Source organism: Scyliorhinus canicula, chromosome 1 (assembly GCF_902713615.1).
Source record: "Scyliorhinus canicula chromosome 1, sScyCan1.1, whole genome shotgun sequence".
Classification (NCBI taxonomy): domain Eukaryota; kingdom Metazoa; phylum Chordata; class Chondrichthyes; order Carcharhiniformes; family Scyliorhinidae; genus Scyliorhinus; species Scyliorhinus canicula.
The window spans coordinates 143138459-143155039 of NC_052146.1; the positions used below are offsets into that span (position 1 = coordinate 143138459).

Sequence of the window (16581 nt, forward strand, 5' to 3'; positions counted from 1 at the left end):
AAATCTTTGCCGCAGAAGGCTGTGGAGGCCAAATCATTGAGTGTCTTTAAGACAGAGATAGATAGGTTCTTGATTAATAAGGGGGTCAGGGATTATGGGGAGGAGGCAGGAGAATGGGGATGAGAAAAATATCAGCCATGATTGAATGGCGGAGCAGACTCAATGCGCCAAGTGGCCTAAATCTGCTTCTACGTCTTATGATCTGATGGTTTAAAATGGAGAGGGTCCAAGAGTTTCCATCAACAATAGAGGATAGAGTCTTTCTGATTGCTTCAAGGTGAAAATCTAAAATACTCAAATTAGGATGAGGATAACACTTTCTCACCTTCACGTTAGTATGCAAAAAATTAGCGCAATCCGCAAAGTCTTCCATATCCTTTCAATCAGCCCCTCTTTCAGCTCTCACACATACATGTGCCTCGAAGAAACAGTTTAATAAACTCCACCTGAACAAAGGTTTTGAAATTTGTCCTCTAGCTATTCTTCAATTAATTTTGAGAACCAAATGAGAAACAAAATGTGAAAAGAAAAATATTCAAGTTGTTAAATTGGTGAAAAAATACCGATGCATTATTGGAAAATGGATACGCTACAAATCCTCAGGCTGTACAATCTGCATTTAACGAACAAAGACACATCTCTGAGCAGAAATAAAAGTTTCATGTCCAGCTCTTTGAAGAGTTTCAAATTCAAATCAATAAAATCATTAGTAGGCACTAAATGTAATTCAATGGACAAATGCAATCATGTTATTGTGAAATCAGTTATAGATGCCATTTTTAGTTTGTTCAAAATATTATTTTTGATACCAGAAATTTCAGTTATTGAGAAAAACTACATTATTATCTCAGGAAACAGTCTAAGAGATTGTGGAGAAAAGATAATACATCATCACTGACTGACATTTTAGGCAATCGATCCTTAAGGTTTTGGTATTTAACGTTTTGACGCCATAACATTTGAAAGTAAATGGCAATGGGCTATCACAGAAATTAGACATGCGACTTCACATAGAGAATTCTGGCAAAGTCAGCTTCAATGAGCCCATGACCTATGTAAGGATTATATATTCTAGATTTTAGGCAAATGCTTGCAAGAGTGTAACTTAATGTAATTTGTTGATAACATGGCAGCGTTGAATCTGTTTGTGGAGACTAACTACCGAGTAAGAATGGACTGAAGGTGGGAAACAACTTAACAGCTTTTAAAAGACAATGCAGGACTGATTGGCTCCCGTTTTCCCATGATGTTAACATTCAAGTCATAACTTGCCTGTTATACACAGTAAAAATATTGAACCTTTTATTGTATCGCTGTTTAGAAATTGTTTTTATAGGTAAAAAGTACATCTTCTTGCTGCTGGGAAGAATATTCACAACACTTCAAACTATATTCATTAATTCTCAGCCCTTCGTATATATTTTGCAAAGTGAATAATGATGCACATACCAATACGTGTTTGCTTTCAGGATAGTGTTGCAATGGTAGCATGCTTGAGGGCCGCATGGTAGCACTGTGGGTAGCACTGTTGCTTCACAGCGCCAGGGTCCCAGGTTTGATTCCCAGATTGTGTCTCAGTCTGTGCGGAGTCTGCACAGTCCCCCTGTGTCTGCGTGGGTTTCCTCCGGGTGCTCCGGTTTCCTCCCACAAGTCCCGAAAGACATGCTGTTAGGTAAATTGGATATTCTGAATTCTCCCTGTGTGAACCCGAACAGGTGCCGGAATGTGGCAACAAGGGGCTTTTCACAGTAACTTCTTAGCAGTGTTAATGTAAGCCTACTAATAACATTAAAGATTATTAAATTAAATTTGGTCACTTGTCGAATGATGGTAAGAGTATAACATTACTCATGAAATATTCCCACCTTGATAAATATAGAGAATGGGAATCAGAAGAGAGCTCTGCCAGCATTGGTATTGAGGCAGGTCTTTTGCTTTGCCTCATAATCAGGAAATAGGGAAAAGGTCAAAGTGAGAGGAAAGCCTCTTTGATATTATGACCAGGATTTTATCGTCCATGGTAACGTGAGGACCCTGAGCGGGTGAAGGAAGTGGAACAGCAATATCACTGGGGTTGGTCTAATGAAAGACTTGGGAACTAGCCAGTCAGGTAACTCAGGCATGTATCAGGCGAGGCTGGCACCAGCTTTAAAAGGCAGCACTTAGCATTTCTATTGCCTGTGACCCTGGAAGAAACTGAAAGGGAGGTCTTGCAACTCAAGGGGTTGGGAAATGGTAGAAGGCAGAGCAAGGGCAATGTCTAGATTTTCTGATCCCTTCCTGAAGGTGCTCCTCTAAGCAACATGGGCCAGGAGGGAAAGCCTTTTCTCTCCAGACTGAAGGAAGAATCAGGTTTGCTGGAGGAAAATGGCAAGGTCGGAGATAGAGGAGGAGATGAACAGCCCACATACGCGGCTGCATTGTTGAAAGAGTATCTATGACCTGACGTGTTCTGGCAAAGTGAATGGAAAGCGCAACATTCGACTTACTGTCTTAAATGTCACAAAAGATAATCATGAATTTGGAGAAAAGTGTACCATGCAGTCAATGCCAATACTCAGATGGCCTTTGCACTCTCTGTGAAGCACCTGGTGAGTCAGAGTTGACCTCTGCTCTGCCAGCATTGAGTAGCCACATGCAGGAAGCATCACGGTGTCATCATATTGGACAGTTAGGCTGCCACCAAAATAGGTGTGGTGTGCATCTATGATGGGTGAGTGACCAATTTAATTTAAATGCTTGCAGTAAAAAGGTCTCACAATGCAGGAGGTAAAAGAAGAACTGGCAAACTTTAAAAAATAAATCATTTCTATGGGGTGTGGGCTTCGGTGGTGAGACCAACATTTGTTGCCCATCCTTAATTTCCCTCAAGAAGGTGGTGGTGAGCTGCCTTCCTGAACCCCTGCAATCCATGTGGTTAAGTTGCACCCACAGTTCTATAAGGGAGGGAGTCCCAGTATTTTGACTCAGCTACAGTGAAGAAACAGCGATATATTTCCAAGTCAGGGTGGTGAGTGACTTGGAAGGAAACTTCCAGGTGGTAGTGTCCCATGTAACTGCTGCCCTTGTCCTTCTAGATAGTAGTGGCTGTGGATTTGCAAGGTGCTGCCTAAGAAGTCTTGCGAAGTTCCTGCAGTGCAATTTGCATATGATACACACGGCTGCTACTGTGCTTCAATGGTGGAGGGAGTGCATGTTTGCAGAATGGGTGCCAATCTGGCAGGCTGATTTATGCTGGATAGTGTCGAACCTCTTGAGAGTTGTTGGAGCTGCACTCATCCAGGCTCATGGGGAGTATTCCATTACACTCCTGACTCGTGCCTTGTACGTGGTAGACTGGTTTTGGGAAGTCAGGAAGTGAGTTACCTAGCCTCTGATGTGCTTGTGTAGCCACACTATTTATACGGCTCGTCCAGTTCAGTATCTGGTCAATGGTAACCTCCAGATGTTAATAGTGGGGGATTCAGTGATGGTAATGCCATTGAATGTCAATGGGTGGTGGTTTGATTCTCTCTGATTGGTGATGGTCATTGCCTGGCACTTGTGTGGCATGAATTTTACTTGCCACTTGTCAGACCAAGCTTGGATATTGTCCAGGTCTTGATGCATCTGCACCTGGACTACTTCAGTTACTGAGGAGTCACAAATGTTGCTGAACATTGTGCAATCATCAGCGAACATCCCCCACTTCGGATGGAAGGAAGATCATTGATGAAGCAGCTGAAGACGGTTGGGCCTAGGACATTACTTTGAGGAACTCCTGCAGTGATACCCCTGGACTGAGATGACTGACTTTCAACAACCACTGCCATCCTTCCTTGCGCTAGGTATAACTCAAACCATTGGAGAGTTTACCCCGATTTTCATTGACCCGTTTTTCTTGAGTTCTTTGATGCCTTACTTGGTCAAATGCTGCCTTGATATCAAGGGCAGTCACTCTCACCTCACCTCTGGAGTTCAGCTATTTTGTCCATGTTTGAACCAAGGCTGTAAAGTGTTCAGGAGCCGAGTGACACTGGCAGAACCCAAACTAAGCATCCATCAGCAGGTTTTTCCAAAGTCAGTCCCACTTGATAGCACCATATATGACCTCTTCCATCACTTCACTTATGATTTTTTTCCAATTAAGGGACAATTTAGCATGGCCAATTACCTACCCTGCACATCTTTGGGTTGTGGGGGTGAGACTCGCGCAGACACACTTTACTAATGATTGAGAATAGACTGATAGGGTATAATTGGCTGGGTTGGATTTGTCCTGCTTTTTGTGTGCAGGACATACCAGGTCAATTTCCCACATTACTGGGTAGATACCAATGTTTTAGATGTCCTGGAACCGCTTGGCTAGGAGCACGGCAAGTTCTGGAGCCAAGTCTGCAGTGCAATTGCCGGAATATTGTCAGGGCCCATAGCCTTTGCAGTATCCAGTGCCTTCAGCCTTTTTTTATATCATGTGGAGATTTTGCAAAGCACAGTACACCATTATGCCACACGATACCCGTGCTGAGGCATATCGAAGGATATTGAAGGCATTTTGAACTATCCATTTATCAAGACACCTTCAGAAGCCCTATGGCCTTCTCAATAGTCACTTGAGTTGTCATGTGACAGTTGTTATATCTCCACTCTGTATCTGTGCTAGGATTCCATACAGGCATAAAGAGCCATATTATCTTCAGTGTTTAGTCCTTGTTGCTCAGTGCCCTTCCTTGAAGGTGTGTGGGGTGGAGCTTCTGGGACTTGCCTGGTATGAAGGTCGAGTGACAAGTTTCGAGAAACCTTGAAGGGTCTGTTTGTAATGATTGCAGGCCAGTTGCACATTGAGTGAAGGGAAGTCCTTCCTGTTATCTGGTCTGTGGGAGCCTCGATGACCACGTGTATGCAGTTGATCACACTCTGCACTTGGGGTAACCCAGCGATGGCCTCAAATTCTACAGCCTTCTCAGCCTGATTCTAATAATAATAATCGCTTATTGTCACAAGTAGGCTTCAGTGAAGTTACTGTGGAAAGCCCCTAGTCGCCACATTCCGACCCGTGTTCGGAGAGGCTGGTACGGGAATTGAACCCGCGCTGCTGGCCTTGTTCTGCATTACAAGCCAGCTATTTAGTCCACTGTGCTAAACCAGCCCCGATCCATATTGGCACAAACGTGCAGACTGGCCAAGCCTCTTGAATATGGCATTGACGACCTTCTTGATGCAGTGATGCTAGAGTATTTAGCATGGTAGCTGAGTCCCATAAATGTTGTCAGGAGATCTCTGAATGATCCTGAGCCACATGCAATGGGCTAACTTCCTCCTTAGTCATAGTGTGGAGATCAGTGACTCCCTCACTGGAGAAGCACAGCCTTCAGCAAAATAGCTTCTCTGACATTTGTTGGAAACTAAGCCTCTGAAGGTGGCCACTCTCTGGTGGGTGCGGTCATCTGCAAATCGGAGGATGGTTTTATGCCCCTTTGTGCTCTTCAGAGGTCTATGTCCCATTTCAGCCTCTTGATCCTTGTGTCCAGGTGGTGACGGCCCTCTCCCTCTCTGATGGTCCACCTCAAAAAGCCTGAGTGAATGAGACCCATTGAAAATTGCAGCACTCAAGGCTTCCCGCACCCCTTACTCTTTACGCACTAGTGGCAAATCAGAGAGAACACCCAACCTCAATGCCTCTCACGCACTTACCAAGCTTGGCAAGCCTAGAACATAAGCATGAATATGATCAAGATGACAATCGCAGAGTCTTAAAGATTAAAAATGACTGCAAACTCTTTGATTTTCCTTTCAGCAATAATCACTGAAGCTCAATGACTAAATAAAGAGAGTCTGATTTCCCTGCAAATTCTTCATTGCCAAGCTTCACATTTCACGGGGAAACCATTGCTTGTGCTGAGACAGTATGTTAGCTTTTATGCACATGATTGTGACAACTAAAGCTGTGTCCATAAATGACTGATGAAGTTTGCTGATAACACTCTGTTAAATAATTCTCAGGATGTCGGTGTAACTGTTCACTTCTCAATGTAAGGATCACACTGGTGTGCTAGGCCACTATAATTAGAAATCTCCCATATTATTGTACAATTGGAGTTACATACAGGTCAGATTAGGTAAAGAAAACAGCTTTTATCACTAAAGGGCATCAGTGAAGTAGCTTCATGGTCACTTTTGCTGATGTCAGCTTTTTAATTTCCGGGTTTTTAAAAGTTGAATTTAAATTCTACAAGGTGCCATTACTGGATTTGAGATCACGTTGTCTGGGAGAGAGGCCCAGGCCTCTCGATTATTAGTTCAGTTGACTACACGAGCGTACCCGGCATTGGCTGAATGCATTCCAACAGGGATTCTTGCTAATCATTGGAAAATGTGCAAAAGTACCTGTCGAAGGTTATTTTGATGGGATATCCTGGTTGAGCTTCAATCACCCACACACAGTTCAGTGAATCCTTGTAAAATCCTGGCCAGCCTGGAGATAATATCATTCCAGTTGGAGCAGTTAGGTGACCTCCACACGGTGCTGTAGGGAAACAAACTCAGAATGAAGCACAGCTTGGCATAGTACACAGAATAATACACAGAACTCAGTAAAAGTTCTGGATTTTATTCTCTTTCTGTACAGCTTAAATAATAATACAAAGTAAGTTGCATATAGAACACAGGAGCAGGAGAAAGCCATTCTCTATGTTTATCAATAGCAAAGATACAGGTGGATACAAGTGATGTTCCCTCTTAATTTTTATATTGAGTGGACAGGAGATTTAGTTTGGGGTTGCTGTGTGGCCACAGTTTTGCATGGAATGATCCTGCGTTGTTTCACAAGGAACTGGTTTTGTGCATGCCGATTTCATATGTTATTCCTTGAATTGCAATTATTTCCTGCTAAGAATTTAACAGAGGCCACTTCCAGTGACTTTGAAAAAGCCAAAACCTTCAGTATCTCAAACTTACTCAAATTTACATTTCACCTTCATTCATTGATTCAGGCAATCATTAAGAATGACTGCATACATTTAAGATAAGATGAATGTGAAGACAGTGAAGCAGTTGGTAATACAGAACAGAGCCAAATAAGTGCACACGTTCCCATTATCTTTCTTATATACTGCCAGTTTATGATATCTGACAGTTGCACCTATACCAATAACATTTGAATGAGTTCCTAATTATGTACATTTTTGCCACAAATTCCTGGTGGTCCAATGTGTTGTCCAATCACCTTTGCTTTATGAAGTTGAGTTGTTCATCAAAGAACAAGCCAGGCGGTACTGTGAAAATGCTCAAACTCCAAAGGAGCATTGTTAAATTCCAGGAGCTCAACAAGATCATATCTACCATTGGGCTACAAGTCAAATGCTGATAATGCGACAGTAGATATGTATAAATGCTATTGATCCATGTCGTCCAGCAGATTGCTGCTTGAAAGCAAGTTATCAAATACCTCAGGCCTGGTAGCTTATTAAAATACATCAATGATGCAGCAGGTTACCAGATCCGCACTCTGGTCAGGTGTTACGGATGCCTGGCCAGCTCTCAACAGTGGCTAAGTAAGGTACTGGACCAGAACAACAAGGCAGGGCGGAAAGATTGATTTGTTCCAGGAGCGAAAACATAAAAAATAGTTTATTTTATGAATAAACTTTATTAAAACAAAAGAAAAAACAATGTTTGAACTTTTAACTTTCAACCCTAACAATAACAGATTAAGTGTAGTGTTTTAACCCTAACACACAATTTCCCATTCAACAACACTTCAAATGAACATCCAACTCTCATTCCCTTACATCGGCAGGCAAAGGTGGTGCTTGCACTTTCTGCTGTCAGAACCCTTTTTGAAAGCCTGTCTTGGGGGCAGCTTTCCATGATCTCTTTCGGTGGCTTTTCCAATCCTTCTCCCCACCTGTTTAAACAGGATTCTTTTTCTCTCTGTATGTGCTCAACCCAGCCCCTCAAACAAAGATTCTCTCCTGGGATGCCTAGACTTGAATCAATTATCATTATCTTGGTTGTTTAGGCTACCATGCTACCTTGGGCAGCACAGTAGCACAGTGGTTAGCACAATGACTTCACAGCACCAGGGTCCCAGGTTCGATTCCTGGCTTGGGTCAAATTCTGTGCACGTTCTCCCCGTGTCTGTGTGGGTTTCCTCCGGGTGCTCCAATTTCCTCCCACAGGGAGGGTTGGCCCCATACCTGGGGCTGGTTTAGCTCACTGGGCTAAATCGCTGGCTTTTAAAGCAGACCAAGCAGGCCAGCAGCACGGTTCGATTCCCGTACCAGCCTCCCCGAACAGGCGCCAGAATGTGGTGACTAGGGGCTTTTCACAGTAACTTAATTGAAGCCTACTCGTGACAATAAGCAATTTTCATTCATTTTTCACAGTCCAAAGATGTGCAGGAGTAGATGGATTGGCTATGCTAAATTGCCCTTAGTGTCCAAAAAAGGTAAGGTGGGGTTACGGGGATAGGGTGGAAGTGTGGGGATAGGGTGGAGGTGTGGGCTTAGGTAGGGTACTCTTTCCAAGGGCCGGTACAGACACGATGGGTCAAATGGCCTCCTTCTGCACTGTCAATTCTGTGATTCTGTGATTCTGTTTGATTGATTTCCCACTCCCATTTAAACAAAAGAACAGAGTCATGCTATTGATAGGCAACTAACCTCCCATGTATGGACAAACGTTGCCATCAGACTCTGTAATGGGCTAATGGCTCATCAAACAAGAGTGTCCCGAAGGCAATGGATCTCGAGTGAATCACCCTGGCTGCACAGGAACATCCAGTGTATTCCCATGAACGAGTTTAAGTCTGAATGAGACAATATAATTCTGGCTATGTGTGGGCATATATCTCTAACTCTGTGTGAGCAGTTTCTCCCTCAGTCTGTTAACCCCTAAAGTGATGACTACATCTTCCATCTAATTTCTGGACCCAAGTTCGTCAAATCTCGCTCTCGCAATACAGATTTGCACTTTTGAGGTCAAAATCATTCCTTTCAGGATGCCTGAAAAACACATTCTCCTCTCTAAACTATTGGCACTTTGGCTCTGAGTTAACTGAATAGCTTTGCACACAGTGGCCCTGAGTTATTTTACAAGGAATTGGTTTTGTGCATGAATTGCCATCAGTGTCTCTGGTTAAGCCAAAGCCCTCAGTATCTGAAACTTACTCTGTTTTGTTTTATTTTTGAGTCTATGGGATGTGGGTGTCACTGTCCCATCGTTAATTAAGACCATAAGACATAGGAGTGGAAGTAAGGCCATTCGGCCCATCGAGTCCACTCCGCCATTCAATCATGGCTGATGGGCATTTCAACTCCACCTACCAGCATTCTCCCCGTAGCCCTTAATTCCTCGCGACATCAAGAATTTATCTATCTCTGCCTTGAAGCCATTTAGCGTCCCGGCCTCCACTGCACTCCGCGGCAATGAATTCCACAGGCCCACCACTCTCTGGCTGAAGAAATGTCTCCGCATTTCTGTTCTGAATTTACCCCCTCTAATTCTAAGGCTGTGCCCACGGGTCCTCGTCTCCTCGCCTAACGGAAACAGTTTATTTGCGTCCACCCTTTCTAAGCCATGTATTATCTTGTAAGTTTCTATTAGATCTCCCCTTAACCTTCTAAACTCCAATGAATACAATCCCAGGATCCTCAGCCGTTCATCATATGTTAGACCCGCCATTCCAGGGATCATCCGTGTGAATCTCCGCTGGACACGCTCCAGTGCCAGTATGTCCTTCCTGAGATGTGGGGCCCAAAACTGGACACAGTACTCCAAATGGGGCCTAACCAGAGCCTTATAAAGGCTCAGTAGCACATCGCTGCTTTTATATTCCAACCCTCTTGAGATAAATGACAACATTGCATTCGCTTTCTTAATCACAAATTCAACCTGCATGTTTACCTTTAGGGAATCCTCGACTAGCACTCCCAGATCCCTTTGTACTTTGGCATTATGAATTTTCTCACCGTTTAGAAAGTAGTCTATGCTTGGATTCTTTTTTCCAAAGTGCAAGACCTCACATTTTCTCACGTTGAATTGCATCAGCCATTTCCTGCACCACTCTCCCAAACTGTCTAGATCCTTCTGCAGCCTCCCCACTTCCTCAGCACTACCTGCCTGACCACCTAACTTCGTATCATCGGCAAACTTTGCTAGAATGCCCCCAGTCCCTTCATCCAGATCATTAATATATATGGTGAACAGCTGTGGCCCCAACACCGAACCCTGTGGGACACCGCTGGTCACTGGCTGCCATTCCGAAAAAGAACCTTTTATCCCTACTCTCTGCCTTCTGTCAGACAGCCAATCCTCAACCCATGCCAGTAGCTCACCTCGAACACCATGGGCCCTCACCTTACTCAGCAGCCTCCTGTGTGGCACCTTATCAAAGGCCTTTTGGAAATCCAGATATACCACATCCACTGGGTTTCCCTGGTCTAACCTACTTGTCACCTCCTCAAAGAATTCTAACAGGTTCGTCAGGCACGACCTCCCCTTACTAAATCCATGTTGACTTGTTCTAATCTGACCCTGCTCTTCCAAGAATTTAGAAATCTCATCCTTAACGATCGATTCTAGAATTTTACCAACAACCGAGGTTAGGCTAATTGGCCTATAATTTTCCATCTTTTGTCTTGATCCTTTCTTGAACAAGGGGGTTACAACAGTGATCTTCCAATCGTCCGGGACTTTCCCTGACTCCAGTGATTTTTGAAAGATCTCAACCAATGCTTCCGCTATTTCTTCAGCCACCTCTCTCAGAACTCTAGGGTGTAGCCCATCGGGGCCAGGAGATTTGTCAATTTTAAGACCTTTTAGCTTTTTTAGCACCATCTCTTTTGTAATGGCAACCATACTCAACTCAGCCCCCTGACCCTCTATAATTTTTGGGATATTACTCATGTCTTCCACTGTGAAGACAGACGCAAAGTACTTATTAAGTTCTCCAGCCGTTTCCTCGTCTCCCATCATTAGCCTTCCGGAATCAGTTTGAATTGGCCCAATGTCTACTTTGGCCTGTCGTTTGTTTCTTATGCATTGAAAGAAACTTTTACTATCATTTCTTATATTACTGGCTAGCCTGCCTTCATATTTGATCCTCTCCTTCCTTATTTGTCTCTTTGTTAACCTCTGTTTGTTTTTGTAGCCTTCCCAATCTTCTGATTTCCCAGTGCTTTTGGCCACTTTATAGGATCTCTCTTTTTCTTTGATACATTTCCTGACCTCCTTTGTCAGCCATGGCTGTCTAATCCCTCCCCGGATAATCTTTCTTTTCTTGGGGATGAACCTCTGTACAGTGTCCTCAATTATGCATACAAACTCCTGCCATTTTTGCTCTGCTGCCTTCCCTACTAGGGTCTGCTTCCAGTCGATTTTCGCCAGTTCCTCTCTCATGCCTTCATAATTACCTTTATTTAACTGTAACACCATTACATCCGATTTTGCCTTCTCTCTTTCCAACTGCAGACTGAACTCAACCATATTATGATCGCTGCTTCCTAAGTGTTCCCTTACTTTAAGATCTTTTATAAAGTCTGGTTCATTACATAGCACTAGGTCCAGAATAGCCTGCTCCCTTGTGGGCTCCATGACAAGCTGTTCCAAAAAGCCATCTTGTAAGCATTCCATGAATTCCTTTTCTTTGGATCCACTGGCTACGTTATTTACCCAATCCACCTGCATATTGAAGTCCCCCATGATCACCGTGACCTTGCCTTTCTGACATGCCTTTTCTATTTCCCGGTACATGTTGCGCCCCTGGTCCTGACCACTGTTAGGAGGTCTGTACATAACTCCCATTATGGTTTTTTTGCCTTTGTGGTTCCTCAATTCTACCCACACAGACTCCACATCATCCGACCCTATGTCGTTTAGTGCCATAGATTTAATTTTGTTCTTAACTAACAAGGCAACCCCACCCCCTCAGCTCACCTCCCTGTCTTTTCGATAGGTTGTATATCCTTGGATGTTTAACTGCCAGTCCTGAACCCCCTGCAGCCATGTCTCTGTGATGCCTACCACATCATAATCATTCACGATGATCTGTGCCATTAGTTCGTCTACTTTGTTACAAATGCTACGAGCATTCAGGTAAAGTACCTTAATGCTAACTTTCTTATCATTACAGATATTGGAAGTCCTAAGATGTCCAAAGTTATCCTTCCTTTTTGTTGAATTCCTAGTCTGCATCAAGCTTAAATCCACCTGCCTACATGTTATCCTCCTGCGTATCTTGCCATTTAACTCCATGCTCCCTGTCGCTTTCACTTTCCCTTCCCCCCAACTCAGAAGTTTAAAGTCCTACTGACCACCCTATTTATCCTTTTTGCTAGAACACTGGTTCCAGATCGGTTCAGATGGAGACCGTCCCAACGGTACAGATCCCCCCGGTTCCAAAACTGATGCCAATGTCCCATGAAGTGGAATCCCTCTTTCCTACACCAATCCCTTAGCCACGTGTTTACTTCCCTAATTTTTTTGTCCCTATGCCAATTGGCACGTGGCTCGGGCAGTAATCCGGAGATTATGACCCTTGAGGACCTGTATTTCAATTTTCTTCCTAGTGCTTGATAGTCCCCGAACAGGTCCTCCACCCTAGCTTTACCTATGTTGTTAGTCCCAACGTGGACCACAAGAACTGGATCCTCCCCCTCCCGCTCCAATATCCTTTCAAGCCGGTCAGAGATGTCCCGCACCTTGGCACCGGGCAGGCAACACACCATGCGAGACTCCCGATCCGGCTTGCATAGGATACTATCTGTCCCCCTAATTATAGAATCCCCTATAACAACTACTTGTCTTTTTACTCCCCCCTCTTGAATGGCCTTCTGCACCATGGTACCGTGGTCAGCTGGCTCATCCTGTCCAGAGCCCTTTTCCTCATCCATACAGGGAGCAAGAGTCTCAATTGCCCTTGAGGAGGTGGTGGTGAGCCACCATCTTAAACCTCAGCAGTCCATGTGTTTGTGAATGTTTTGGAATGGATAAATCATCGAGCTTTAGTTACTAACCACAACTAGGGATGGGCAATAAATGTTGGCTGAACCAGTGACGGTTACATCTTGTAAATGAACAAAATAAATGAAAATGTGAGTTCTAGGGCATGATTTAATGTTGAAAAAACAGAGTCCCATTTGGAGTGCATTTAACAGGGCAACTCTGATTCCAAACGGGACTCCGTTTTTTTTTTGGCCTTGGCGAGGTAGGGCCCGCCCAGGCCACACTTACCTTCATTTCCTACACTGACAAGCTCAGCTTGTCAATGTAGAAAGAGATCGGGTGCCATTTTAAAATGCCACCTCGATCTCCGTGATCTCCCCAATCTCCGGACACCCCCCAATGCCCCAACTTAACTGTAAGTGCGGCCTTGAGCCCTGCTCACCCACAACATAAGGGCAGAGCACCCTCGGGCCCGATCACTGGCAGTGTCAAACTGAGACCCAGGCACCTTTGCACTGCCAGCCTGGTATCCTGGCAGTGCCCCTGTCAAGGTGCCAGGCTGGCTGTGCCAAACTGCCCAGGTGGTAGCAGGACAGATAGGGTATCATTCTGCTCAGCTTCTGAACACCTGGGGGCCTCTGATGTCCTGGGAGACCCACCCACGTGTCATTATGCCTGCTCCACATTTGTGTGGTCACCCAGGTGCAGGCATTCATTCCTGGGCCTTGGGAGAATCCGGCGGAAAAATATTTACTTCAGCTTAACTGCCCACTTAAATCTAGATCCTGCCCAACGAGGATTTGGACCTGATGACAAGGAGGGAATGTTAATATATTTCCAAGATATTGTGTGACTTGGACGTGTAGCAGGATGTTCCCATACTCTAATGGCGTACCGACAGAAACAGCCGGAGAATTGCCGGGTCCGTGGCCACACATGCTCAACAGCGCCGACTTGCAGCGGTCGTGCTGTACAACATAACATACGCGGAGCCAGCCTGCCAGATAGTGCCCCCTGTAACGCCCCTCACCACTCCCCTGAACACCCCCCACCAGTCCGGCCAGCCCTCGCCGAAGCATCCCCAGCCAGCGGACCAGCTCCCCCCTGACTGTGGCGGCGCTGGACACAGTCCGCAGCCGCCACGCGAGGTTGCCAAAACCTCAAACCACAAGTGATCCACGCTGTCGGGAAGTCAGCTCACTGGGGCAACTTAGCCTGGCTAATCCACCATACTGTACATCTTTGGACTGTGGGAGGAAACCGGAGCACCCCCACGTAGACAAGGGGAGAAAGTGTAAACTCCACACAGACAGTCATCCAAGATTGGAACTGAATCCGGGTCCCTGGTGCTGTAAGGCAGCAGTGCTAACCACTGTGCCACCCCACATATACCCAGCTTCTGACCTGCTCTTTTAGTCACTGTATTCTTGTGGCTGATCCAGTTACATTTCTGGTCACTGGTAACTCCAGGAGTCTGATGGTGGGGATTTGAAATTGGTAATGCAGTTCAATGTCAAGGGAAAGTGATTAACCGCTCTCCTGTTGAAAATGGTCTTTGCCCAGTGCTGAAACAACACAAATGTTATTTGTCACTTATCAGCCCAAGCCTTGCTGCATGCAACACCGTCTGATCCATCATATGAGGTACTGTGATTGATACTGAGCAATGTCCAATCATCAGTGAACATCTCCACTCTGACTTTATGATGGGAGGATAGTCATGATGAAGCAGCTGAAGATATTTGGACCTGGGCACTGCGGTGAGGAACACATGCAGCAATGTCTTATGTGTGCAATCTCGAGTCACCTACCCAATTGATTAAGTAACATTACATCTCAACATATTTCAGAAAACTATTCTGAGATCTCAATCTTTTTGTCAAAGCATGCACACCAATTCACAGTAAATTTAAACATCGCTGTATCCTGCACTTCATCAAACTCTCAGTTAGCAAAGCTCGATTAGCCAGTTTGTCCTGGTCCACTGGCAGCCTTTTTGTTGTAAAAAAAAAGATTTCACTATCAGAAGGGTTCCATTGAATGCACCTATTATTTTTTCTTCCTTCCCTCAGCTATTAAAAATAATCATTGGTTTATCAGGCAGAGCTCGACTGCGCAGCTGAACAGGTAATTTATATGAACTGGCAGCTATTACGATATTGTAGGTACAAAAACATAATTCATGGGTGACGTTGGAGGGGCACAGATCCTTGCTTCCAACATGATGCTTCCCAAACTGTATGGATGTTTTCTGAGGAATGCACAGAGCAGCTGATGTGAACAATGGTGCAATTTTTTTTATTGCTTCCAGTGAGAACAAATGTAAAATCTGAATCTCCAGCACTTTTCTTGTCTCCAGTGGAGTTTTAACTGTATTGGATCAAAGGTTTAAATTTCAATTTTTTTTTAGCAGGTTACACAGTCTCAACCCTTAAAAGTTGTGGTGAATGTTTCTTTTGTTGAAATGAGCATCGCATGATGTCCAGGAAAGATGTTTTTTAGTTGCGAACATCAGACCCTTGCAGCAATCAACAAGTCAAAATGGATCCCACCAAAATTACCACTCTTGTAAACTTGCAATGGGCTGTTACATCAACATAACTGTTAAAATGATCACCTTCACATCTTGGCACAGCACTGTCCCAGACCACATTTCCATCTTTCAGGATACAGGAGATCGTTTCTGATCCATGTGTCTTCAGGAAGCCTTCCTCACACAGAAAGGATACTGTGCTTCCCAGCTGCAGACTTTCCCCAAATCGCCTCCCATTCACTGGTACCCCAGGGTCAGGACATTCATTGTGTCTGAATGCTGAAGGAACACAAAGAGTGGTCAGTGTTTCGTACAGTACACACACTTCTCCAGCACAAGTTTATGCTTTTGAGTTACAAAACAAACTAAATAAATATCCAGGTATGACTGAATGATACTAAGAAAACTTCAGCCACGTTTTGAACATTTTTAAAAAGTGAGAGTTCCTTGAAGTCTTCCACGAATCGTTTCCTAAACAATCCACAGTACTGGGCAGAATAGATAAAGATGTATGTAGAAATGGACATTCAACTCATCAAAGGCATTCCCCCCAATACACATATCCATTGGACATAAATTTGATCCATAATCTGTCATCCCTGTGAACGGAACCGCAGGGAAAAGTTCCAAAAAAGGAAAGCTTTATAAAACTTCTTCTTCATCTCTTGGAGTCATCCCATGTACAATTCAATATGTCAGCCCAGCAATTTACAGAATGCAACACTTATTATCTTAATTCTGAAATGATTACCTCCATGATCACAGGGTAATGTAACCAAAAACTTCCACACATTTGGGGGACGAGACTTACAAAGGTCACTCCAATTTCCAACAAGATATTCATCAGTTACTTTAAAAAAAACAATGGGTGCGATTCTCCGATCACGGGGCAAGTGTCCGCGCCGTTGTGAATGCCGTCGCGTTTCACGATGGCGTGAAACGGGTGAGGGCAGGAGCGATTCTGGCCTCCACAGGACGACAACCCGCGCATGCGCAGTGGCGATGCGCCAACCCGCGCATGCGTGGTTGCCTTACTGAACGCTCCGGCCCCGACTCAACATGATGCGGGGGTTCAGGGGACGGACGCGCAACAAAGTAGGCCTGTTGGGGGGGGGGGGGAGACC

At 44.6% G+C, this 16581-nt stretch overlaps 1 protein-coding gene across 1 annotated transcript in view; it reads right to left on the bottom strand.

The window, feature by feature from the left end:
• Positions 1 to 16581, bottom strand: part of csmd2 (CUB and Sushi multiple domains 2) — a 2254685-nt gene that overhangs the window by 529872 nt on the left and 1708232 nt on the right. Inside the window, exons 15-16 of the mRNA XM_038801178.1 lie at positions 15542 to 15736; positions 6367 to 6505 (exon numbers count right to left, since the gene is read on the bottom strand). Of these exons, the coding sequence (XP_038657106.1) occupies positions 6367 to 6505; positions 15542 to 15736 (334 nt within the window). The remainder of the gene's footprint in view (positions 1 to 6366; positions 6506 to 15541; positions 15737 to 16581) is intronic.